The 26,054-nt window shown below is 39.3% G+C and overlaps 2 protein-coding genes across 10 annotated transcripts in view; one reads left to right on the top strand and one right to left on the bottom strand.

Moving 5' to 3' along the window:
* Nucleotides 1–26,054, bottom strand: part of LOC135093243 (uncharacterized) — a 157,422-nt gene that overhangs the window by 121,443 nt on the left and 9,925 nt on the right. For 3 of the 7 annotated variants that reach the window (XM_063992269.1, XM_063992325.1, XM_063992319.1), the window contains exons 1-4: nt 19,647–19,747; nt 9,976–10,060; nt 3,239–3,355; nt 2,097–2,201 (exon numbers count right to left, since the gene is read on the bottom strand). In XM_063992269.1, coding sequence (XP_063848339.1) covers nt 2,097–2,201; nt 3,239–3,355; nt 9,976–10,060; nt 19,647–19,729 — 390 coding nt within the window. In that variant the 5' untranslated portion in view covers nt 19,730–19,747. Of the gene's footprint in view, nt 1–2,096; nt 2,202–3,238; nt 3,356–9,975; nt 10,061–19,032; nt 19,221–19,646; nt 19,748–26,054 lie in introns of those variants that run through there. The other 4 variants (XM_063992301.1, XM_063992290.1, XM_063992279.1 and 1 more) reach the window with 3 other exon arrangements.
* Nucleotides 24,885–26,054, top strand: part of LOC135093259 (cytochrome c oxidase copper chaperone-like) — an 8,184-nt gene continuing 7,014 nt past the window's right edge. For 2 of the 3 annotated variants that reach the window (XM_063992335.1, XM_063992341.1), the window contains exon 1: nt 24,885–25,019. In XM_063992335.1, coding sequence (XP_063848405.1) covers nt 24,922–25,019 — 98 coding nt within the window. In that variant the 5' untranslated portion in view covers nt 24,885–24,921. Of the gene's footprint in view, nt 25,020–25,042; nt 25,065–26,054 lie in introns of those variants that run through there. The other variant, XR_010263280.1, reaches the window with a different exon arrangement.

The raw sequence follows: 26,054 nt of genomic DNA, 5'->3' as shown, positions 1-26,054 counted from the left end.
AAGAGGGTGGGTGAACCCTGAGGAACACCACTGTTAAAAGATTTGGGAAAAGTAGTGACTGTCTACCATAGGAGCAACAGAATGGTCAGAAAGGAAACTTGAGATGAAGTTATAGAAAGAAGGATGGAAGCCATAGGATAGTTTGGAAATCAAAGCTTTGTCCCAGATTCTATCAAAAGCTTTTGATATGTCTAAGGCAACAGCAAAAGTTTCACCATAATCTCTAAAAGAGGATGACCAAGACTCTGTAAAGAAAGCCAGAGGATCACCAGTAGAGCAGCCTTGACGGAACCCATACTGGCGATCAGACAGAAGGTTATGAAGTGATAGATATCTAAGAATCTTCCTGTTGAGGATAGATTTAAAAACTTTAGATAGGAAATTAAAGCAATAGGATGGTAGTTTGAGGGATTAGATCAGTCACCCTTTTTAGGAACAGGCTGAAAGTAGGCAAACTTCCAGTAAGAAGGAAAGGTAGGTGTTGATAGATAGAGCTGAAAGATTTTGACTAGGCAAGGAGCAAGCATGGAAGCACAGTTACAGAGAATATTAGGAGGGACACCATCAGGTCCATAAGCCTTCCAAGGATTTAGGTCAGCGAAGGGCATGTAAAACATAATTGTGAAGAATTTTAATAGGTACCATGAAGTAGTCAGAGGGTAGAGGAGAGGGAGGAACAAGCCCTGAATCATCCAAGATAGCATTTTTAGCAAAGGTTTGAGCAAAGAGTTCAGCTTTAGAGATAGATGTGATAGTAATGATGCCATCTAGTGAAATAAAGGAGGGAAAGAAGAGGCAATCTTATTGGAGATGCTTTTGGCACCTAGGTGCCAGAAGTCACAGGCAAAGTTAGATCTTGAAAGATTTTGACACCTTCTATTAATGAAAGAGTTTTTGGCTAGTTGGAGAACAGACTTTGCATGGTTCCTGGTAGAAATATAAAGTGCATGAGATTCTGGTGATGGAAGGCTCAAGTACCTTTTGCAAGCCACCTCTCTATCATGTATAGCACGAGAACAGGCTGTGTTAAACCAAAGTTTGTAAGGTTTAGGTTGAGAAAAGAATGAGGAATGTACACCACCATGCCAGACACTATCACATCTGTTATGTGCCTGGCACAGAGACGAGTTTCTGACATGGAAGCAGTAGTTATTCCAAGGAAAATCAGCATAATACCTCCTCAAGTCCCCCCAATTAGCAAGGCAAAACACCAGAGGCAGTTCCACTTAGGGAGATCCTGAGGATGGATTGGAGCAATAGGACAACATACGGATATGAGATTGTGATTGGAGGAGCCCAACAGAGAAGATAGAGTGACAGCATAAGCAGGATTAGAGGTTAGAAAAAGATCAATAATATTGGGCATATCTCCAAGACAGTCAGGAATACAAGTAGAGTGTTGCACCAATTCCTCTAAGTTGTGAATAATAGCAAAGTTAAAGGCTAGTTCATCAGGATGGTCAGTGAAGGGAGAGGAGAGCCAAAGCTGGTCATGAACATTGAAGTCTCTAAGAGTGGAGATTATGTAAAAGGGAAGAGTCAGAATGTGCTCCACTTTGGAAGTCAAGTAGTCAAAAAATTTCTTTAGTAAGAGGAGTTAGGTGAGAGGTATGTAGCACAGATAAATTTAGTTTGAGAGTGACCCTGTAGTCATAACCAGATGGTGGAAAACGCACGAGATTCAAGAGCATGGGCACGAGAGCAAGTTAAGTTGTTGTGCACAGACGCAACATCCAGCTTTGGATTGGAAACGAGGATAGAGAAGGCAGGAGGGAACAGAAAAAAAGGCTTCTGTCAGTTGTCTCAGGCACCTGTGTTTCAGTGAGGAAAAGAGGATGAGGTTTAGTAGAGGAAAGGTGGTGTAGATTGAAAATTAGATCTAAGACTGCAATTGAAGAAAAAGTTGAGGTGGGTGTCAAGATACTTAAGGTCGATACCAGAAGAGCAGTCCGACCTGGGGACATTTGTGGTCCCCTCCCCAGATGGGGACTCTGGTGTAGAATGGGGACTCTGATGTAGAAGTCACCATAATAAAATACCTCCTAAGGAATTAATACTATAAAACCATTCCATCTAAGATTATAACTTCTGCTTACCTTGTCATTTAGTACATATGATGAGAGACTTTCTTGAAGTTCTCTCATGGTCTCCATTTCTTTTCTGAGTCTCTTCTGATACTCCAGCATGTATGTATCCAGGGCCTGCACAATAAATTTAATAAATTATATAACATCAATGGATAACATGTAGCATATCATGAATACACATTTTTTTTTGGAAAAGGTAACTTCCACAGAACATTATAATTCCTTAAAGGATATAGGAAATGCCACCTTTGCTCCCCAAAATTAGAAGCTGTAACAGAACTGCCAACCAGCAAGAGAGAGAGAGAGAGAGAGAGAGAGAGAGAGAGAGAGAGAGAGAGAGAGAGAGAGAGAGAGAGAGAGAGAGAGAGAGAGAGAGAGAGAGAGAGAGAGAGAGAGAGAGAGAGAGAATCAAAATTGTAAGGTAGCCACATTTCCATTCATGGCATGGGTGTGTGTATATATATATATATATATATATATATATATATATATATATATATATATATATATATATATATATATATATATGAATGATTTATTTTTTCTTACTTTACTAGGTTCAACAAAAAGCAACACATCGGTCATTGCTGACAAGCTGACACCTATCTATTGATGGTTAGCAATAAAAAAATAAATAAATAAAAAAAAAAGTGGTCAACCAATATTTCAGTAATCAAGGCCTTTGCAGGGAGAATGCTAGAAATCTGGCAACTAAGCAAATACCCAAATACAAGGACAAAAATACAAACAAATAAGGAAACTTTCAAGTGAGAAAATCATGAAAAATGTGGATTACAATACTGTGTAAGTACAGTAGATGCACATTTTAATTGAATCCAGTTGCATACATCTAGTACCTTTAAATGTGGATATACAGTAGATGCACATTTTAAGTGAATCCAGTTGCAAACATCTAGTACCTATCAATTTGGGTGAGGTTACAATTATGTTTTTAGTAATGAAAAATATAACTTTTTTCAAGACAATATAAACATGAACATGTCCCTCTTGGTAATGTAAAGAAAAATTCTACTCTTCTAGACAATATAAACATGAAACAACCTGTCCCTTTTGGTAATGGATCATTTATCTCCAATATGGCAATACTGGGCATAAGTGTCAAATGACTAAACCTATGCTGATCTACCCACCTTCAGTGCTTCTTCTTTTATAGCTGTCAATGCAGCAGAAGCATTACTGTAGTGCTTCTGGATATCATCAACAGCTGCATCATAAGACTGTTGCAGCTTCACCAATTCCCTCTTTGCCTATGAAATAGAAAAATTAAACTAGCATTACTAAGTTATTACAGATAAATGAACACAAAAGTCTTTATAAATCAGATATTTCTATTTCCAGTATTAAGATCCCTTCAGAGTCCTGGAGGGCCTATTTATAAATTGGATATACATCCAAGATATTAAAAAAGGGATTTATTTCCAAAAAGACATCTCTTATAAAATTGTCAACTGCATACCTACTCACCTCCCACAGCCTCACTGCACAGGACTTTCTACTTACTACCATGCTTATTCTATACATTTAACTGATCCATAAGTTTGTCAATACCTTCACTTCTTCATCCCTCCCACTGAAAATTCTCAAATTCCATCCCTCCCATCTGCTTCTCCTCAGGACTTCAGCTATTTCAATAAAGTAGTATCAAGACACCTGGCTAACACATTTTTAAATCCTATCTTAATTAACTGAAAGGTTTTTTTTTAAAGTTTACAATACTCATCATAAGTATCAGACCCCCCCTGGCTCAGGGATCTGATACTTATGGCAAAAAAAAAAAAAAGCAAGGTCCTCTTGAGAGTGAACCATTTTAACCAAAAGTATCAGTCCCTGCCATGACGTCATGGCATCCCTCAGCTTCTCACCACTGACTCACAGCTGCTCCTCAATGTGCCTTGGGGTGTCCTGGAGAGCAGTAACCTACCATATTATTGTGCAATAACATCGTGATAATTCACTGTTTGCTAATATAGCTAAAACAAGAGTATTCAACTGACACTATTGTGCAGACCATGAGCCTGATGGAAGGTCATTCAGTTAGTAAAATAACTGAGCAGTTGGCAGTATCCAGGGCAACATCAAGCTATGGTTACAACAGTCCAGGGAAGAAGGGAATCGCGATATGCCCAAACCTAACAAAACAGTCTGGGCACGCAGGAAGACAACTATAGTTGGTTCAGAGCATGAAATCCATTCAAGGTGTGGCAGATTCTAAAATTCCCATGAGTGCAACGCTGCCAGTTTATCCACTAGTTATCGGATTAACAGTCTGTCTCCCTTCCTTCACACCTGTTTATTTCTCTCTCTCTCTCTCTCTCTCTCTCTCTCTCTCTCTCTCTCTCTCTCTCTCTCTCTAATAAATATATATATATATATATATATATATATATATATATATATATATATATATATATATATATATATATATATATATATATATATATATATATATATATATATATATATATATATATAAAGTATTTATTTATCACCACCTATATGCAAGTTTCATCCAGATATACGATGTTTTGGGAGGCCTGCCTGACTTTTTTGTGTCTTGCAAAAACGCAGTGCCAACTGCTGCAACTTCACTCCTCTCCATCAGGAATTTGCAGCCATCAACCTTGGCATATTTGAAGCCAATCTCCTGCAGAATCTTGTGAAGGGAGGTTTTGCAGCCACTGAAGGATATTTTTTCCTTCAGTTCTTCTTGAATATTTAGCAGAGTCGGGGACTTGATGCCTCTCATAAAATGCCAAGACTGTTCTTCTTACAACACATTTATCAAAGTCATCTAGAGCAGTGACAGGTGCAAAATATCTCCTCTTCTTTGGTGACAAAAAAGACAGTCCTTTCCTGTGATGTCCGGCCTTGTTTCGAGCAGATTCTTTGAACAGTTTTCTTGGAAATGTTGGTGGCTTTTGCAGTCCATACAGTTGCTTTTGAAGGTGGGATAAGGAATCCATTACAAGCTTTCTCTTCAATTAAATACTTGATGTAGCAAAGCATTTCCAATTTCCTGCTATGCAGGACCATGGAACACGAGCAAGTCGGAGTTATAGCTTCCATCATGATGAAATACTTAATGTAGTAAAGCATTTCCATTTTCCTGCTATGCAGGACCATGGAACGCGAGCAAGTTGGAGTTGTAGCTTCCATCATGGGTGGTGGCCAGAAAGGAAGTGAGCAGTCTCCCTCAACACATCCATCATTTTATTCCATCACTTCAAAATCCCTTTCCCACTGCTCCTTCTTCAACACACACACACCTGTGAGGGAGTGCTAATCCTTTTTAATGATAGCCCACCACCACTATCAGGACAACATGGCAACATGGGAAAAAATATTTGCCTTGTCATAGAATTTATACAAATCGTAGTTATAATCCTAAACATCGACACTCATTGTACTATGTAGCTTCCTTTACTATATAAAAAATACATAAAATATCATTTTCATATAACACATGGATGGAAAACAAAAGAGAGAAGCCCATGTATGAAGGTTGATTTGGCAGCATGGCTAAAGGTAAACCACCATGCTGGCCCCACCTTGAATGGACATCATGCTCTGAACAGACTATAGGAGGCTTTACCAGCCTATGATCGCGAGATCATGCTAGTATCGCCTATAAGTCTTTGAGCATAGTTAAAGGGAAAGGGCCTCCATGTGATCTCCTGCCGGGCAACATCTATTAAGTCCAGGAACAGATCTTGAAATTAAGAGACGGCCAACACTTTTCCTCCTCTGCAGTTCCTTCTGCAGACGATGCTGCCTTCCCAAAGCTAGTTTGGTTTCTGTTGCACACTCAGCTTGGAGACATGGCAGCAGCACCAGGTAACAGGTCTCCGACCTGACCTGATGCCACAAACTCTTTGCCTCGTATGGGGGACAGAGGGCTGTTGCTGTCTTGAAGTATGCATTGGAGTCTGATGTCAAGACAAAAGCAAGGAAACTTAAACAGAACACTACCACCTTCTAGAGTGCCTGTCAGGACTATCATGCTGACTTCTTGAACTTGGTTACCACAGCCACATGGCCACAAAGAAGCCTTCATTAAGCAAACTTCAGAAGAACTGACGTGAAATTTCACAAAAAGTACAAGACCTGGACCAAGGAGCAATGGATGTCTGTGTTGCGGACTGATGAAGCCATATTCACAGTCACATGTAACAAAGTGGGCACAGAGAAGGCAGAGTGTACCACTGCAACCCACTTGATCCCTGTTGCATTAAACACATGGTAAAGCACCCAGATTCTTTGATGGTATGGTGCTCTTTCTTGGGTAATGGTCTTGGTGAGTTTGTTGTGTTACCAAAAAAACATAACCAGCACATGTATTTGGAATTACTGTGTGATCATTTACCCAATTCTTTTAAAAAGGCCAGGGGTACCATTTTCAGCAGGATGGTGTACCTGCCCACACTGCCAAATCTGTTGAACAGTGGCTTCCACACACTACCAAATCTGCTGAATAGTAGCTACCTCACTGTGAAATATCTTACATTAATGATTGGCCAGATACTAGCCCAGATATAAACCCTATTGAGAACCTCTGGATCATAATAAAGGATCTTCAGGGGAAAGATGTCAAGTCAAAGCCTAAACTTGCCAAGGCAATTAAGGAGTCATGGCATAGTATCTCCTCTGACAAGTTGAAGATTCTCACCCAGTCACTTCCTGACTATCTGAAGGCCATCATACAGAGGAAAGGCAACATCAAGTATTAAAATGTAAATACAGGAGGGGGTGGTCCAATACTTTTGACAAGTATTGATGTCCCCTTGGCCAGCCTCCTTTACATTTTTAAGAATCATTCAAGCAAGAGAGCCACTTCTAAGATAATAGTAACCTTCAATACTCACATTCAATTTAGATGAAAATGAATAATATTCACTTAGGAAAGAGATAAATTTTCTAAATCTCCTTCATTCTAAAAATATTAGCTACTGTATGTACATACAGACTGAGTCAACAGGTGAGGATAGTCTTTATGTAAAGCAAACTCACATGCAGAGATGAATCATAGGAAATATCTGGTATGCCAAATTTGGTTTGCCAAAAGGCTGCATGTTGCAGATTTATGTACATGTTAAAGATAGTGCTTGCTACTACAGCAATGAGTCTACTTTTAAATAAATGTAATATTGAAAATATGAAGTTAATATAGTAATATTTGTTAGGTGGGATAGCTGTCGGGACAGGACAGCTAGGAAGTTATAGGTTCTTTATAGAAATACGTACAGACTGTAGTCTCTATATTAAGACCAGGAACAAACGAATAATGCCGTGGCAAACCCTGAGCGCATGGCTACCTCGGAAGCACCAGCCAGACTGAAGATTACAGGGTTGCCAAGCATACAATAAATGGAGGTACAATATGAAACATGGTGCAGTATATTACATATCCACACCTCTTTCCCCCCTCATGCTCATAGCACTGTCTCGAGCAAAACTTGGGAGTTGTGGCATTAGACACTGGACCAGGAGTCACACAGCAGCAGGAACTTGTCTTCTGTGTGGGAGAGTGAGAGCTGTCCTGGCCATGATCCATCTCTTTTGCTCAGCAGCACTTGTCATAATGTCCAGTCTTCTTGCAGGAGCAACACTGGACTTCCTTGGCAGGGCACCTGGCAGTCCTTGCCCAATGGCCCTTACATCCACAGTTGTTGCAAGTGCCATCAGCATTAGGGCACTGACAAGGCATGTGCCAGCAGGAGCAACAATGGCAGGGTTGGGTCTCCTCAACAGCTGGGGTATTCCCTTGTTGTCCTAAAGGCAATTGCTGAAATACAGAGGCAGCCTTGTCGCGTTGTTTCCCCTGCTTGTAAGCAGAGAAAGAGCACAGCTGACTTGGCGACGACTGGATGACAGATGCTGTGTTCCGGGCAGCTTCATATGAGCGGCAGCAGGTAACCATGTCCTGGAGAGGTGCCCCTGTGTCCAGAGAGATGAGGCATTGAACTAGCTCCTCCTCTCTGATGCCCATAAGCAAAACCATCTTCAGTTGGGTTTCAGCACAAGTCACTGGATCGCCTCAGCAAAGGTTGACCTCTTCAGCTAGGTTCTTCAGGCAGACAAAAAAGTTAGAAAAAGACTCGCCGAACGTCTGCTTGCAACACAGGAGTTCACGGCAACGTAGAGCCTCATTTTGCTAGCTCTTGAAGTGGGACTGCAACACATCGAGAACTTCTTCCACCGCTAACCAGGTGTTATGTGCCATCCCGAGACTGTGTTCTAGAGTCCCTTGGACCTCCAAGGAAACAGACATCCGTAGCTGGATCAGTTGCTTTTCCCTGGGGAGTTGCTGCATGTCAATCATGACTGAGAAATCATGCCACCAGCGGCACCATTCCTTGAATGTCTGGTAGGTGGCGTCAGCTTGTAGGATGGGCAGACTATGAGCCACAGGTTTGCCTGTATTGGGCCCAACTGTAGGTGTAGGGGTTGCAGTCGTGATGACAGGTAGTGTAGCGGCTGTAGTGGCAATCGTGGCGGCAGCTGGAATAACAACTGTGGTAACATCTGTGGCAGTGGGTAGAGTTGCAATTGTAGCAGCCGCTGTAATGGCAGCTGCGGTGACAGGTGTCGTAGCGACTATAGCAACACCTGTCACGGCGGGTGGAGTCACCATGAGACCGGTGACTGCAGGGTGATAGGCTGGGGTGAGAGGGCTGAGTGTTAACAAGGGGTCAAGAGAGTAGGTTGAAGACTGCAGGTGTTGAGCGGGTATTGCCCGAGTCATCATCATCTGTAGCAATGCCATGAAACGTCTCGCTTCCTCTGCTTCCCTTCTTGACTCCTCTGCTCGTCGTCTTTCCTCTTCTTCCTGTCATCGACATAAGTCCTCCTCTCTCTGTCTGTCTTCATCCTCTTGGCTTTTATGCAAATCAGCTGACAGATAAGACTCCTCCAAGTACTTAATGAGATGTAGAACACTGTCATCTCCCAATACGTGAGGAGGTGGGTGGGAATGAGACAAGTAGGGGGGTGAGTAGCAGTAGCTCCAAGGGGGAACCACCCTGCGTCCCCCAGGGACTGCCATGGTCGTCTGGTGACTCAATGGCTCCATGCTGTTGTTCGGTGCCTCCGCACCCAGATGAAGGACTGGGATCCGACATGGTAATCAATGAGGATCCATGAACAGACAGAAAGTGTTCCCACAAGCGAAAGAAAAACCCACGAGAAGCTGGGTCTTATAGAGTGTGACAGTGCGTGTGTGAGAGTGCATGTGTGGCAGTATCTGGCAACTCACTTGGCGACAACACGGCCAGCGGCGATATTAACCCCTCTGTACATTTTCAGTTTGTTAATTGCCTAAATAATAAACCGTTTATTATTATTATTATTATACAGCAGTCACCTGCTTTGCGCTGAACATGGAGGGATGTAACACACTGAACTCGTCTTCCACCAAGGGTGAAACGTCCCCTGGTAGTGGTGTGAAGAGACACGAGAACACAAAACACAGCACACACAACACTAGGCACTGCACACACTGTCACAAAAGTCACTGCCGCACTGTGGATCCCAGAGAAGGGCATGAAGAGGCAGTGGAGTTCTGCTGGCTATGGTAGGGTGGTGTGGATGCCAGCATTGATATAAGTTTCTTGGCTCAAAATACTCCCTGCGCCATGTTATGTGGGGTAGCCGTTGGGACAGGACAGCTAGGAATTTGTAGGTTCTTTATAAACATATACAGATTGTGGCTTCTATATTAAGGCCAGAAACAAATGAATAATGCCATGGCAGACCCTGAGCACATGGCTACCTCAGAAGCACCAGCCAGACTGAAGGGTTGCCAAGCATACAATAAATGGAGGTACAATATGAAACATGGTGCAGTACATTACATATCCACAATACTCACCTTGTTCATCTTTTTATCTAGTATCTTTTGTGTCTGCTTCCCATCAATATTCTGGGAGGATATTCCTGCAAGAGCCATTCTGAAGCTGGAAGAATGAAAACAAACTGAATTAATACTATACAAATTATTAATTTAAAACCTCCATAAATCAGCATTCTATGAACCAGAACTCTACATAAGCCAGAAAGGCAACAAAATTATCAACAAAAATATCAAAAAGGTAATTTCTGCAAAACCTTTGTAAATTGGCACCAAGCTCTCTAAATCAAGTCAAGCCAGACGAAACTCAAAATAACACATGCAATAACAATTAACCTATGCAATAACAATTACCCACTGTTTAAATTATGACATGATGCTAAGAAGGGCAGCTGGTTCTGCTTAGTCTTTGCAATAGCACCACCTTAATGAAGTCTTGTTTATGGCTTCTTTCTGCCATCTGATCTCTTTGGTTTCTCTCAAATATCACTACTTTACATAGGTTTCCATATGTGGGCATTATCGCAATAATGATGCATGTTTCTTCTTATAGGGAAACCACACTCATTCAGCATAATCCAACTTTGGTCTAATCATGTTGGTAATTATCTTTCTTATTATATATCTTTATCCATGTAATGGAATGCTCTTCAATATTTCTCAGCATTTTATACGCATCTCTGAATAACTTTTCTACAAGCTTATCTGACTGTTGACTATCCTGTATTATCACTCCCTGATCTTTCTCTTCTTGTACTTTTATTATTTCTCCATTTCCTGTTTTATATGTCCATTTTGGTCTTTTCACTTTTTCCCATTTCCATTATGTGACATTTTTTCACATTAAATTTCATCTCCCATTTCTTACTCCAGTCCCATATTTTATTTAAATATTCCTGTAGAATTTCATGTGTGTGTGTGTGTGTGTGTGTGTGTGTGTGTGTGTGTGTGTGTGTGTGTGTGTGTGTGTGTGTGTGTGTGTGTGTGTGTGTGTGTGTGTGTGTGTAAGAATTAAAAATCAGCACAAAAAAAAAAGGAATAATGAAAAGAATGGATGGCTTATGTGGATGGTAAAATAAAGGTGGGGGAGTGGAGAGGGCAAAGAAGCTGATGATTAAAAGCTGAAGGCTTCACATGGTACTTTCTTTTGCTGTGTTGTTCACCACAAACATTGCACAATTATACTGGAACTACTAATGCCACAATGTGTGTGTAAGGCAAGAACTATGCATCTTTCTTACACATGATGTTACAGCCCTACAGTACCCCTTTCTGCAGGTCACTACTGACACTGCCATGTGTTGCCACTAGCCTTGGATCAGCTTCCCTAGGATACAACCTATAGCCTACTGCGAGGCATATACAGACAAGTCCAGGCCACTCATAGGGCATAAAACAGCTAAAATCTCAAGGTTGCCACCCCTGCCTCTACTGCAGAGGAAATTTAACTCTGAAGAACTCACTCCCTCAAGCAGAAAAGGACTCAACAGTCACATTCTAAGAAGTAAGGTAGCAATAGACACCACACAATAACACACTATCCTGAGGGCAAAACCATCCTCAAATGACATGTCCTCCCCCTGTCCTCAGAATATTACTGTGCCTGGTACATGTTCAGCTCATCTTAGATCTCCCAGGAGACTGATCTTACCTCCTACAAAGCTGGCAGATCAGAAGAGAAATGAGATTACCAAACACTATGCAACACACAAAGAATTATTCTCTGGCCAACAAGATGTACACACAATTACAACAACAGAAGTAGTATCTAACTAAAGAACATAAGACTAGTCAGCTCAACTCAGAAAATATCTCCAGGCAGACTGCCAGACCAAGTGCAGGTCCAGTTTAGTTGTATGTTGTGTCATTTTTGGCTTTTGTTATGTTCCACCAGTTGACTCACCATATTTTAACATCTCCTTCTCAGCTATAGAGGAAAAGATAAATAGTTTTGATAAAGATGAAAAGTTTGTAATTATTGGTGACTTTAATTCCAGGTAGTGTGTTTAACCTGCCCACAAAAAGTGAAATACCAGATGTGTACTTATACACACACCTTATGATACCAAATGCCATTAGTATCACTAATGACAATGCATAGATACAAGGGACAATGTGTACTGACAATCGACTACTTGTATTGAACAACTACAAAATGCTTCAAAGGTGGAAAAACTTTTAGGAAGAAAACCAATGGATTTAAATATTAGATTTATGCCTTGTAACCCATAATCTAGTAAATAACATTGACAATCTCAAGATTCATCAAACAGATTTGTTGCCTTCGACAATCTCAAGATTCATCAAATAGATTTTTTGCCTTCAGATCATGTCTCTATCAGTTTAGAGGTTATGTCATGAGGAGTGGATATGAACCATCTGTACCAGCATGCAGGACAGCTGGGAAAACATTGGTTTTGGGGAAATAAGTCACTTGATGAGGTGATACTACATAAACCTATCAAATCTGACAAAAATTATAAAAACTTGTTTTTGTCGAACCTGTTGGAGATAAATTTAAGTTGTGATGGGCCAGATGATGTTCATAAAATTACTGTCAGAATTTCTGAATTATATTTAACGGACCTCGTTTCAGACAGATTTCGGATTTAACAGACAGCGTACATTGTCCAGACAACGGTCCGGGCAAACGTCCATTATTTGAAAATTTGTTCAGTAGGTGGCAGGGGAGGCAGCGGCAGTTTCCTATCAAACAGGACTTCGAGTAACATAATCCGACCTTAGTCAGATTATACATAGTCCTGTATATACCCTGTACATATTAGATAAGATAAGCAACATTTACTGTGTCTTAACCCTTTCCTTCCGGCGCTTAAATTATTTTTCCGTTTTGTATGACGGCTAAAAATGGTAAACCTAGAAATTGTCAGAAAATTGTTTGAATACTAATAATTATTTTCTCTTTGTTATTCTGAATACAATGATATACTTTGTAGCTCGATGTGACCTCTGAAAGTTGAGTTTATGCCTTATAAAAGATTCCTCCTCCTCCCGCTGTGTGATCCGTCATCCAGAAACAGCCCGGAGAGCGATGACGCCGCGCGCGCACACACTCTCTCTCTCTCTCTTTCTCTCTCTCTCTCTCTCTCTCATCTTGGAGGGAAAATTGTACACTTCCAATGAGAGAGAGAGAGAGAGAGAGAGAGAGAGAGAGAGAGAGAGAGAGAGAGAGAGAGAGAGAGAGAGAGAGAGAGAGAGAGAGAGAGAGAGAGAGAGAGAGAGAGAGAGAGAGATTTCATCCCTTTTCACATCAAGTTTCAGGCAAATAACATTCTCTCTCTTTCTCTCTCTCTCTCTGACAAGTTACCTTCTACCATTTTATTATAAAATTGAAGATAATGAAAAAAATTACCATGAAAGAATGATAGGTATCATCTCTCTGTTCTGATAAAACAGGTGGATCCTGTAAATCATTTTCCGAGTCCTCACTAATGTCTTCGCTTTCTTCAGCTTCTTCTAAATATTCACTGTCACTGTCTTCAAACTCAGAAGCACTGCTAAATACATATGTTGTGTCCTGCTCCATGGTGACTTATGATCTGAGATCCTTGGCTCTTATCAGGATGTCTCTTCACACTTATCATAGTGCTTTCCACCCGGCGGGTCGCTGGGGTTGCCAAGTGTCGCCCGGAGAAAGGGAAAATAGCTTAGTTGCCGCTAAATTTCCAGAGCTAGTGACAACACTACATGTGGAAACATGCCAGACACTTCCACTCACACCATCTGACTCGAGAAACCGCGCTTGGACCTCAAAATTGAGGCGCGAAAATTCTTGATTACCGGTATGATCGCCGTCGCTACGGACGCATTTTTGCAATCGTATATATACGATTGCCGGAAGGAAAGGGTTAATACTGTTCTATATTGTTATTTAATATATACCTATGTACATAGTATTCTGAATACTGTATCTTTAATATACATGATACATTTAGCCTAGGTTAAGAGTGGTACTTTACATAGTGGTACAAAACATGGGGTATGGTTTTCCAGCAACAGATGTTTTTGTATACGAGTGCAACCTCCACTCAAGCCACCCGCATGCCAAGATGGGAGGAGGGCAGTCAGGATTGGTTGGCCAGGTTGCTCTCTAATGTGGATGACTGACTCATCTGGGAGGCTATTGACTGGAAAGGGAAGTACCAGACACACATTGCTCCAAGATATCAAATTAAATTATGAAAATTCAATTGGTGTGTCTGATCTGCACCTGAATAATGAGTTGACTGACCATGACATTTAGGTTCCATTCCTGGACAACCCAATCACCTCAAAAAGAAATGTGTAAATAAACTTAAGACAGGGAAAGCTAGTGGCCCTGATGGAGTACCTCCTGGGATTGCAAAGTTACTACATGCACAATTTATGATGATTTCTACCACTATTCAATCATGTTTTACTTGTCTACTTATCCAACCCGTTGAACTGTTGCTAAATTTTCCAATTTCTTAAGCTAAATTTTTCCATTTTTAAGAAAGACAAGGAAAATGTAAGAAACTCTCAAGGAGTCAATATAATTAATAGCACAGCAAAGTTTATGACATGAATTTGTGTTCAAGGCTCAAGCTTTGGTTCAAACCATTTCAAGAGCAGGAAGGAGCCCAACAAAGTCAAGGATATCTCAAACACATAGTGATTCTCCGGTTACTGACTGATTTTGCGAAGAAAAAGAAGCTACATGTATAACATTTGCTGATTTTAGCTTAGCCTATGATAAAGTATCGAGACCACTTATGTTAAGACTTCTAAAGAAACTAAGGTGTAGGACTCTAATGCTTAATGCTGTGGCTGGGATGTATCATGTGACCCAGAATGTGGTGGGCACCATGGTGTTTTTGGTTCCCATGGGCATCAGGCAAGATTCACCTACAAGTTCCCTACCATTCATATTATATGTGAATGACTTAATTCAAGTAATAAAAGAGAACTGTCTGTTAAAGTGGCTCTATATCCTAATGCTGATAGATGATACTGTAAGATTTCCATGACACAAAACTGAACGACAGAGAAACTCATTTTGCTGAAATTATATTGATACAACATGGGTTAAGATAACCAAATTAAAAATTTTTGTGATCACTGGCACAGCAGCCGACAAGAAGCTAATTATAATTGACAATGTGTTGGTGGGATGCGATACATGTGTGTACAGGGGATCCTCTTTTACATCTGACAGATAACATTTTTCAGCTGCAGAGGCACATATCAAGAGGAAAAATGAAAGATTTTAATAAGCTTGTTATTTGTAAAGAAAAACAATGATTTACCCTCCTTGGTGAAAAAACATGTGTTTGATGTGTGGTTCATATCATGTGTTGTACAACTGTGAGTCATGGTTGAATGCTAATTCAAGTCCTGTTATTAAAGTGTAAAACTAGGCTTTGAGAAGCCTCCTTGATGTCAGGGGAACCACATGCAATGATATTCATGATACAGAATCAGGATATCCCCCATTAAAAATCAGTGCTAATAAAAGACAAAGGAATCTTTTTTAAAGTAAATAGTAGCAAAGGAATGAGATAAATGATGATCCATTTATCATGGACGATTCTGGGCTTGTTCCTCCCTCTCCTCCACCCTCTGACTACTTCATGCCACCTATTAAAATTCTTCGCAATGATGTTTTCCATGCCCTCGCTGGCCTAAACCCTCGGAAGGCTTATGGACCTGATGGGGTCCCTCCTATTGTTCTCTGAAACTGTGCCTCCGTGCTTGCACCTTGCCTAGTCAAACTCTTTCAGCTCTGTCTGTCAACATCTACCTTTCCTTCTTGCTGGAAGTTTGCCTACATTCAACCTGTTCCTAAAAAGGGTGACCACTCTAATCCCTCAAACTACCGTCCTATTGCTTTAATTTCCTGCTTATCTAAAGTTCTTGAATCTATCCTCAACAGGAAGATTCTTAAACATCTATCACTTCACAACCTTCTATCTGATCGCCAGTATGGGTTCCGTCAAGGCCGCTCTACTGGTGATCTTCTGGCTTTCCTTACTGAGTCTTGGTCATCCTCTTTTAGAGATTTTGGTGAAACTTTTGCTGTTGCCTTGGACATATCAAAAGCCTTTGATAGAGTCTGGCACAAAGCTTTGATTTCCAAACTACCCTCTTACGGTTTCTATCCTTCTCTCTGTAACTTCATCTCAAGTTTCCTTTCTGACCGTTCTATTGCTGCTGTGGTAGACGGTCACTGTTCTTCTCCTAAATCTATTAACAGTGGTGTTCCTCAGGGTTCTGTCCTGTCACCCACTCTCTTCTTATTATTGATTAATGATCTTCTAAACCAAACTTCTTGTCCTATCCACTCCTACGCTGATGATACCACCCTGCACTTTTCCACGTCTTTTCATAGACGTCCAACCCTTCAGGAGGTAAACATATCACGCAGGGAAGCCACAGAACGCCTGACTTCTGATCTTTCTAAAATTTCTGATTGGGGCAGAGCAAACTTGGTATTGTTCAATGCCTCAAAAACTCAATTCCTCCATCTATCAACTCGACACAACCTTCCAGACAACTATCCCCTCTTCTTCAATGACACTCAGCTGTCCCCCTCTTCTACACTGAACATCCTCGGTCTGTCCTTTACTTATAATCTGAACTGGAAACTTCACATCTCATCTCTAGCTAAAACAGCTTCTATGAAGTTAGGTGTTCTGAGACGTCTCCGCCAGTTTTTCTCACCCCCCCAGCTGCTAACTCTGTACAAGGGCCTTATCCGTCCATGTATGGAGTATGCTTCACATGTCTGGGAGGGTTCCACTCATACTGCTCTTCTAGACAGGGTGGAATCAAAAGCTTTTCGTCTCATCAACTCCTCTCCTCTAACTGACTGTCTTCAGCCTCTCTCTCACCGCCGCAATGTTGCGTATCTAGCTGTCTTCAACCGCTATTTTCATGCTAACTACTCTTTTGATCTTGCTAACTGCATGCCTCCCCTTCTTCCGCGGCGTCGCTGCACAAGACTTTCTTCTCTCTCTCACCCCTTTCTCTGGTAAACTCTGGAACTCCCTGCCTGCTTCTGTATTTCCACCTTCCTATGACTTGAATTCCTTCAAAAGGGAGGTTTCAAGACACTTATCCACCAATTTTTGACCACTGCTTTGACCCCTTTATGGGACTGGCATTTCAGTGGGCATTTTTTTTTAATTAGATTTTTGTTGCCCTTGGCCAGTATCCTTCCTACATAAAAAAAAAAACTCTGACAGCACATCACATATATGTAACAAAGCATAATGTAAATGAACTACACATGACTACTTAGTCTGGCAGTAGAGGTGGGCAGGTGGCATAGGAGGGGACATGGTCACCCTCCCCTGGCCAAGAGTGTGTGTGCTTGTGATATTCAAACTAACACAGCATATACAAGATACTTATCAGCATTCAACCATTGATGATTTATTTTCAGCAGAAAAAGATTGCTCACTTGTATGTAAAGTTATTTGGGAGGTTTATAAGTTTACAAATGAATTATAGACCTTGATGTACTTGACTCTGTTATTACCTGTTAGATGTGTCAGCAATTTTTCCTTAAATTTTGTCTTGGATTTAAAACTAGTTAGTTTTATTTCATATTTTTTTTTGGTGTGTGTGTGTGTGTGTGTGTGTGTGTGTGTGTGTGTGTGTGTGTGTGTGTGTGTGTGTGTGTGTGCGCGCACACGCGCATCTTTCATTGAATTAATATATTATGAATAACTACATTTTGTTTCTTTCTTCTCACACTTTTAGCTTACATTTTTTTTGTCCTTACATTTAAATGGTCATTTAAATTTACACTGTACTATTTACTTTTTAATGATCATTTAAATAAACATTTTTAGCAATTACTTTTAATTTGTGTATTTTTTAATGATCATTTTGATTAGCATTTTAAAGGTTGACTTTTATTATGCATTTACTTTGCATTTATTTTTTTTATTTATGATATACATTAACACTGTTAGTTTACTTTCCATTTTGCATTTACCTCTTAGTAGTACTTAACTGCAACATACCTGAATACACTACTAGTTTTTGTGATAAACCAACAATAAACTTCAAGTCAACATTAGATGTTTTAATATTGTACCTTTGTGTTTATAATTATGTATTCTGTGGTGGTCAATAAAATTAATAATGATGATGATGATGATGATGATGATGATGATGATGATGATGATGATGATGATGATGATAATAATAATAATAATAATAACAATAATAATAATAATAATAATAAAAACAATAATAAAAATGTGTGTGTGTATGTGTGAGTGTGTGTGTGTGTATGTGTGTGTATGTGTGAGTGTGTGTGTGTGTGTGTGTGTGTGTGCAGGTCAAGATCCATGGGAGGGCTTCCCTTTTCCACTTTATATGACAGATTATTGCGTGTCTGACTACAACTCAAGAAATTTCTTCTTAGCATGAAAAGAATGTCTTCTAGGTAAGTCACTCAAAATTAGGTACATAAGCAGCAGCAGAGAGAGAGAGAGAGAGAGAGAGAGAGAGAGAGAGAGAGAGAGAGAGAGAGAGAGAGAGAGAGAGAGAGAGAGAGAGAGAGAGAGATACAAAGAAAAATCAGGATAGAGGCCAAACACTACTATAAGGTGAGATCATGGATTTATATTGCAAATCTCAAAAGCATTTTTTTTAAATGGAACCATACAATTCACTATGTATGTCATTACCACCACTAATCATTTCCTTAACCATTAAGTGGATGTACATCACTTGAAAGTTGCGTAATATAAACTAGCGACAGAAATGACAAGGATATATATCAACAAAGAAACAAAAGATTTAAGCAAAAGGAGGAAAAGATAACTGTCAATGTATCCCGCATGCCCAGGTGACTGGCAATTCCCAATAGCAATTAAAACACAACCTTATAAGTATCATTTCAGATCATTACAGTTCTTACTAGTGTTTCAAGTTTATAATAATTAATGCGATACAGACATGCAATAAGCTAACACATCACACTAGACCTTCACGTACATTGTACCGGTACCTTACTAGCAAGGATTCATGCCACCCCCACACAGGAGAATCAACATTACAGCTTCCCCCTTTTATACTTACGCTAATCTTCATGAAATACTGTAGCTCATCCTTATCAAATCCTGTAGCTCATCTTTAATAAATACTGTAGCTTGTGTTATGTATTTAGAACCTAATTAGGAAAGAACGACCTACTGTTGTTGGAGATTCACCGGGGCATCCCCTCCACGCCGCGCCGCCTGGCCCGCCATGACAGCGAACACGATGCTTAGGACGCTTCAGGACTCACACCATCACCTTGCACACAAACACACACACACACATCCAAGGTTAAATTGTCCTTAAACTTTCTAGGGATTAATATCACGGCACCACAGCAAATCCAAAGAGTGCTGGTGGTCCGTTAAAATTTATCGTCATTCTTATTTTTCTCATATCTGTCTTTCCCACAGAGAATTGCTCTCTGGGAACGTATACACTGAGGATGAAAAGGGCTTGAGTAGGATCTGGATGTGGGTTAGGGATATGGATCGAGAACTAGGGTGTGTTAGAATAACAAAGGAATGTGGGCTAAGATTGAGGGTAATATTGCCCCTTCCTCACTAAACCACCTCATGCTTCTAGCCAGCATTAATACAGACTAAAATATGCCTCATACAAACTTTAATACGTGCTGGAAATAATCTAAATCTTACGTCAACTCAGTCTGAACGCGTCCAAATAGCGCCTTACGCCGGTTTCTTTCCTCTCTGTTTTGCCTGGGAAGTGACACCCTCATGCCCTCTACTAGTGTGGTATAAATTTCTTTAATTCTGAAGGAAACTCGAATTTGTATTACCTTTCATTTATTTCTTTTCATATACATAAATGAATTTATTTATCGCACTTCATAAGTTTTCTCGTGGGCCGAATGAAAATTTGAGGTCTCTCAGCTCTCTGTGAGCTCGTATCTCTACAGAGTTAGCGAGACTTGATCAGATATTTCGTACTTCGTCAGTTTTGCGGGTTGTTAAGAAGTAAACTTTATTGTAATAGAATATATTATTGAAAGTATGAAATAATGACTTACTGTTATCATGTTCTTTATAACTGGAGAGAGAGAGAGAGAGAGAGAGAGAGTTTTCTCTAATTAGAGACATCGCAGTGAGCGTATTGATACCAGATAGCGCCAGAATTTATAATTCTCGCCGGAAAATAAATACTTTTTGGGGCAAGGTTTTACAACCTTACAAAGGTGTATCGTTGCACAGTAATGCGTCTGAATTTTAAGTCAATTAATTTCGTGATAACTGACAGCACATGACATTGTTTGAGCCTCTATTCATAATTTCAGATGATATTCTTAAAAGAGCCTATAAGTGTATCAAGGCAAGCAATCTGTAATTTTCTACTGACCTCAATGGAAGTATACTAATATATACTTGCATTTTCATGTACTAAACAACAGGCAAATCCATTTAATGTAAAGAAAATATAATTTTGTATCAGAGACTTTATTTTTGCGGTACGATCACTATCCTCGGGTACTTGGGCAGCGAGCAAACCAAAACACAGGACCACGCTTACTCGACTATCCTGCACAATGGATATATCACCGTCACACTCATGGACTACAGCGGAATTAAGAAAATTCCCGAAAGAACGAGCTATACCCTATTCTGGATATAGTAAAGCAAAGTAAAGGCCTTTGTATCGGCAGAACTAAGAGGCTATTGTTTACACTTTACACTCCTTCCTAACGGCGCGCGGCGCTTTCTTTAACTGAAGAATCATGATCAAGATAAGTACGTCATACGTCCGCCAGCGGTGCTGTTCTTTTTTTTTTATTTCACTGATTACTTTCATATACAGGACGTGTCAGTGATATCTGATATTTTTCAACATTCCCCGATAAAATGCACAAGCCGAAATCAACATCCTTTTATTTTTACTGTTCATACTTACTTAAAAAAAATCATTACCTATTTTTAGTTTTATCTTATAATTCAATTAACAAAGCCTTATCATACACCAGTAAGTATGAATATTAATATTAAGGGTTATGTTTTTAATTTTAGATACACTTGTGCAGCAATTCATGCTGTACTTTTCCTGCACATCGATTTCAAATTTAGCTAAGACACCCCTTTGCCCCAGGAAATCGGAGACAATTAAAAATGCTGGCGCTGATAGGTATCTACGAGCCTCACTGCGACGTCTCTAATTAATTTGACCACCGGTCCCTTAAAAATACGAATCATTCCGTACTGCAGATAGGCCTCAACGTTGAATATTCAAGCAGATGAAATTAAAAATATATTTCAATATATAACACAGTGAGTTTATTTTTTTCCCCCCTGATCGGTCATAAAATCAGTACACAAGATCGTGTCCTCAGATAAGTGTCCGGTACGCGTCGTAACTTCACCCCTGTACAGGGGAAGGCCTACACGCAGGAAAGTCCCCGCACATTCTGTGCATGTGCGAGCATTCTTGACCTTAACCTAACTACCCTGTAACCTACCTATCTTGTACCAAATTACTGGATGTAGTCTCTTATTTATTATAACACATTATTTCGACTAGGTTTGGTAGGGTTATGTTTAGGTTAGGTTTGATTAGCTATGTGTATGTGTGTGTGTGTGTGTTTGTGTGTGTATAATGTCATGTAATTTAGTAATTATCAAGAAAAAACTATTATCGGGAATAGGTTTGCACAGCTGCGAAGTTTCAATACACACACACATATTCCTATTCCTCTCCAACTGCATAGCTACATTCCCTCTCTCATTAGTTTTATCTGACTCGACAACTGAGATTCAGGTGGCAATGCCATTAACTATTTAACAGATTATCTTGACTTACCTTGGGGAAAGCATTATAATAGCTTTGAAAGGGAGGGCTCTGAAACGCATTTCTCGCTCTTCTAAGGACTATTTCAAAGACCACAAAAAAAAAAAAAAAAAAATTGCCGTGTTCTTGTGGAACTTTTTCCCACTGATGATGCAGAATCCTTTATATATATATATATATATATATATATATATATATATATATATATATATATATATATATATATATATATATATATATATATATATATATATATATATATATATATGTGTGTGTGTGTGTGTGTGTGTGTGTGTGTGTGTGGAGAGAGAGAGAGAGAGAGAGAGAGAGAGAGAGAGAGAGAGAGAGAGAGAGAGAGAGAGAGAGAGAGAGAGAGAGAGAGAGAGAGAGAGAATGCATTTCTGGGTAAGCTGGGATTGAAAGATTGTTAGGTAAAATTCGTCTCAGTACCTCAGCTTTCATGAATTAATTCCATTCAAGTTTGTGATAAAAGTTTGTAGAAGAGAAGTGTATTAGAACAGACTTCGATTTTTTATTCGATTAAAACAAATTAAGCAAATAAGACATGCACTAGACATTAATACACGATCCTTTCAAATGGAGCGAAAAAAATAAAAAATGAAAATAAAAAACTAAGGAAAATTATCAAAATTAATTTACACATTTCCAATAATAATAAAAAAATTCAAATAAAAATATAGCACGACACATTTGGAAATATTCACTAAAATAAAAGTACAAAAAGTTACATTCATGTATATTAAACATGAAGACGCATCATGTGTACAGTACACAGTATTTCGAATTCTTATAGTATTTCAATGTAATGACAGTTATTCCAGTAAACAAATCAGTCAACGATAGTCACAGTTTCATAAGCTAATCAGGAAACATGAAGACATGACATACGGTATTTCGAGTTTTCATACTGGTAATACTAGAATATAAAGACGCGCCAGCAGAATTACTAGAAAGTGTCAAAATCTTTCAAGATCTAACTCCCCTTGTGACTTCTGGCACCTAGCCAAAAAACATCTCCAGTAACTTTATATCTTCACCTTTCCCTCCTTTATTTCAACCTGATGGCACCACTGCCAAATCATTTATCTCTAAAGCTGAACTCAAAACTCCACCATACATGATTCAGGACTTGTTCCTCCCTCTCCTCCACCCTCCGACTACTACTTAATACCCATTAACCCTTTAACTGTTATTTGGTACATCTTTCCTTAATTATTAATCACTCTTGAGATATTTTTGTTCCATAGCCACCTCCAATCTTAAAAAGTGGTAGAAATTGCAAAATCTATTTTTTTTAATTCCCCTTCTTTCTTGTGAATGGTTATAAAGATTTCATGCATTGCTTTTGGTGCTGTTAAATTGTTTCGTATCGCAATTAAATGGTTAAGATCCTTTGCAGTGATATTTTCCATGCCCTCGCTGGCCTTAGATCTTGGAAGGCTTATGGACCTGGGATCCCTCCTATTGTTCTCCAAAACAGTGCCTCCGTGCTTGGACTTCGCTTAGTGAAACTCTTACAATTCTGTCTATCAACATCTACCTTTCCTTCATGCTAGAAGTTTGCCTACATTTCGCCTGTTCCCAAAAAAGGATGACCGCTCTAATCCCTCAAACTACCGTCATATTGCTTTAATTTTCTGCCTCTATAAAGTTTTCTTGAACAATATCACTTCATAACCTTCTATCTGATTGCCAGTACGGCTTCCGTATTAGCTACACACACACACACAGTATGCAACTGAAAAAAAAAAATGTTAGGGGAGTCGACTACGGCACGAAGTACTCGTACTGGACTGAGTTCAAGTATAAAACCGAGTACTTGTACACTTGGAGTCGATATAACAATTTTTGGGCAGACGGCTTCCCACCACCCCGATTCCCTTTTGCATTCTCCTTATCATCCCCAGCCTGGTATGTACTGTTAACAAGGCGCAGTGTTTCCTAACTCGTAACTGTCATCACACGTTAGAAAATCTCTCTCTCTCTCTCTCTCTCTCTCTCTCTCTCTCTCTCTCTCTCTCTCTCTCTCTCTCTCTCATTACATCATGTAAAGGTGTGTGAGAGGGGGGGGAGCAGGAAGAGAGAGGAGAGGAGGCATAAATTTTTATCAGCATTGCAGTGGCCAGTGCACATACAGAGGGATACCACACCATCAATGAAGATAAAAGACAAATAGATATACCTTGTTACTTCTGTTAAACACGGTGGCCAAAGGATCTAACAAAATGTTTAAAAGTAATAAATTAAGAGCAAAAAATAAAAGACCTGAAAACTGTGCGTCCCAATAGAGAAATATGTATACCCATTAATATTTTACCCTGTTCATACACACAGAAACATGCACGGTGCACTACTTTTTAGGTTTATCAAATGAAAGTGTATCAACGTTGCAGGACTTTACAAGAACACATGCACACTAATAAAACATCAAAAGATTTCAAATGTCTGCCCAAAAATCATATAAATGACGTGAAATGACCCACTGATTTTTAACTCGGATAGAATATATGCATATGAAGAACAACGTCAGACCCTACATATAGCATAGTCTTGATGTAGTTAAAATGGGAAAAGCATGCGGACTTGAAGTGAATATACTCGCCAGAATACGTAATAAGAAAATCAGCCAACGAAAAGAAGGTACAGCGCCCACGACGAAACGCCAAGTTGCTTGGATATTCTAACACAAAAGCATAGAAAAGGGATGATAATGTGTAAAGGAAGTGAAGGAAATAGCAGAAGACAACCTAACACCTCTGAACGAGTGACCATGCATAAGGACGTAAGACGAAAACTGCTGAAGGTGAGAAAGGGATATATATATATATATATATATATATATATATATATATATATATATATATATATATATATATATATATATATATATATATATATATATATATATATATATATTTTTTTTTCTTTTTTCAAAATTACTGATTCATATAGCGAAATACAGCATTTAAAGAAACTGTATGCTAAAAAAAAATAATTCAAATAAACTTGTGACGAAACAATTATGCGATGGTAGATGAGAAATTGACCTATATTCTGTATGTAGAGTACATTATATAACACACGATGAAGGGGCGGGACAAATACCACTGACGTCACATGCGTGGGCGTGGTCTAAGAGAGGAGATGGACGCTGTACTCCCTCAGTCCTCACTGCCAGACACACGCAGATCCACCGGCCCCCGACACACATTCAGGTAACGTGGTCTCGTACACCCCGAACCTTGCACCATCACTACGGGGTTTGTCTCAAACTACACTGTAACTGGGACGTTTTTCAATTTACGCAGGTCACAATTTGTTTCAATTTAATCTTTTTTACCGTTAAAATTTACATACAAGTGGTGTTTGAGTACACGAGATTTTATTAGAACCGCTTTCTTAATTAAACGATTAGTTATCTTAACTTGGCTTCTAGGTAACAAACTCTTGTGAAGTTACTAGGTTCTCAAAAGGATTTTCACGATTGTAGTGTTAATATAACAAAGATTCTGCTCTGTCAGTAAGATAGAGAACACTCAGAGAGAGAGAGAGAGAGAGAGAGAGAGAGAGAGAAACTGGCCGTGTAGAAAGTCTTAATGAGAATAAGAAAACTTGAAAGAATTGCAGCGAAATATACAGTAGTTCTCTTTCTGCGAAACAAAAGTATCATGAATTTGACTTCTGAATTTATTCACCAGTAGTTCCTTTGTTGTTGTTATTGTCTTGTCGGCGTGACATGACCAGACGGTTCTTTCAAGTGGAAAATCGAAGATTTAATATGAAGATCTCGTTTCGTGTTGGAACAAAATTATACTTAAACCTATACCTCTCCGGGGAGACAAGTTTTGATTACTAGAATGGCAACTGATAACCTCGCAACCTTAACAATGTGATCGTGGGGTGCTCATTCCTAGAAGTAGACCTAACCAGTGGATCCTTCTTGTCGTTCAGAACATCTTACATGTGCTAATCCTGTGAACTTATTTCGAGTCGGATAAGTAAAATCTTTCTAGCAATTTTGATGGCAGTGTTCTCTAGAGTCTAGACCTCTCGAAAACTGAAAACAAAGATTTCTGAAGTGCTCAAAATCACTGACGTACTTATTTATGATGGGTTTTAATGAGTGGTAATAAAAAAATCTTACTTGCACGATTTAATAATAATAATAATAATAATAATAATAATAATAATAATAATAACAAAGTACCATGGGGACTGACATGAGTAAGCATAATGGCTTCTTGCAGCTT

This window comes from Scylla paramamosain, chromosome 3, assembly GCF_035594125.1.
Source record: "Scylla paramamosain isolate STU-SP2022 chromosome 3, ASM3559412v1, whole genome shotgun sequence".
Lineage (NCBI taxonomy): Eukaryota > Metazoa > Arthropoda > Malacostraca > Decapoda > Portunidae > Scylla > Scylla paramamosain.
Note: the sequence above shows the minus strand (reverse complement) of the source record. Positions and strands in the feature narration are given on the sequence as shown.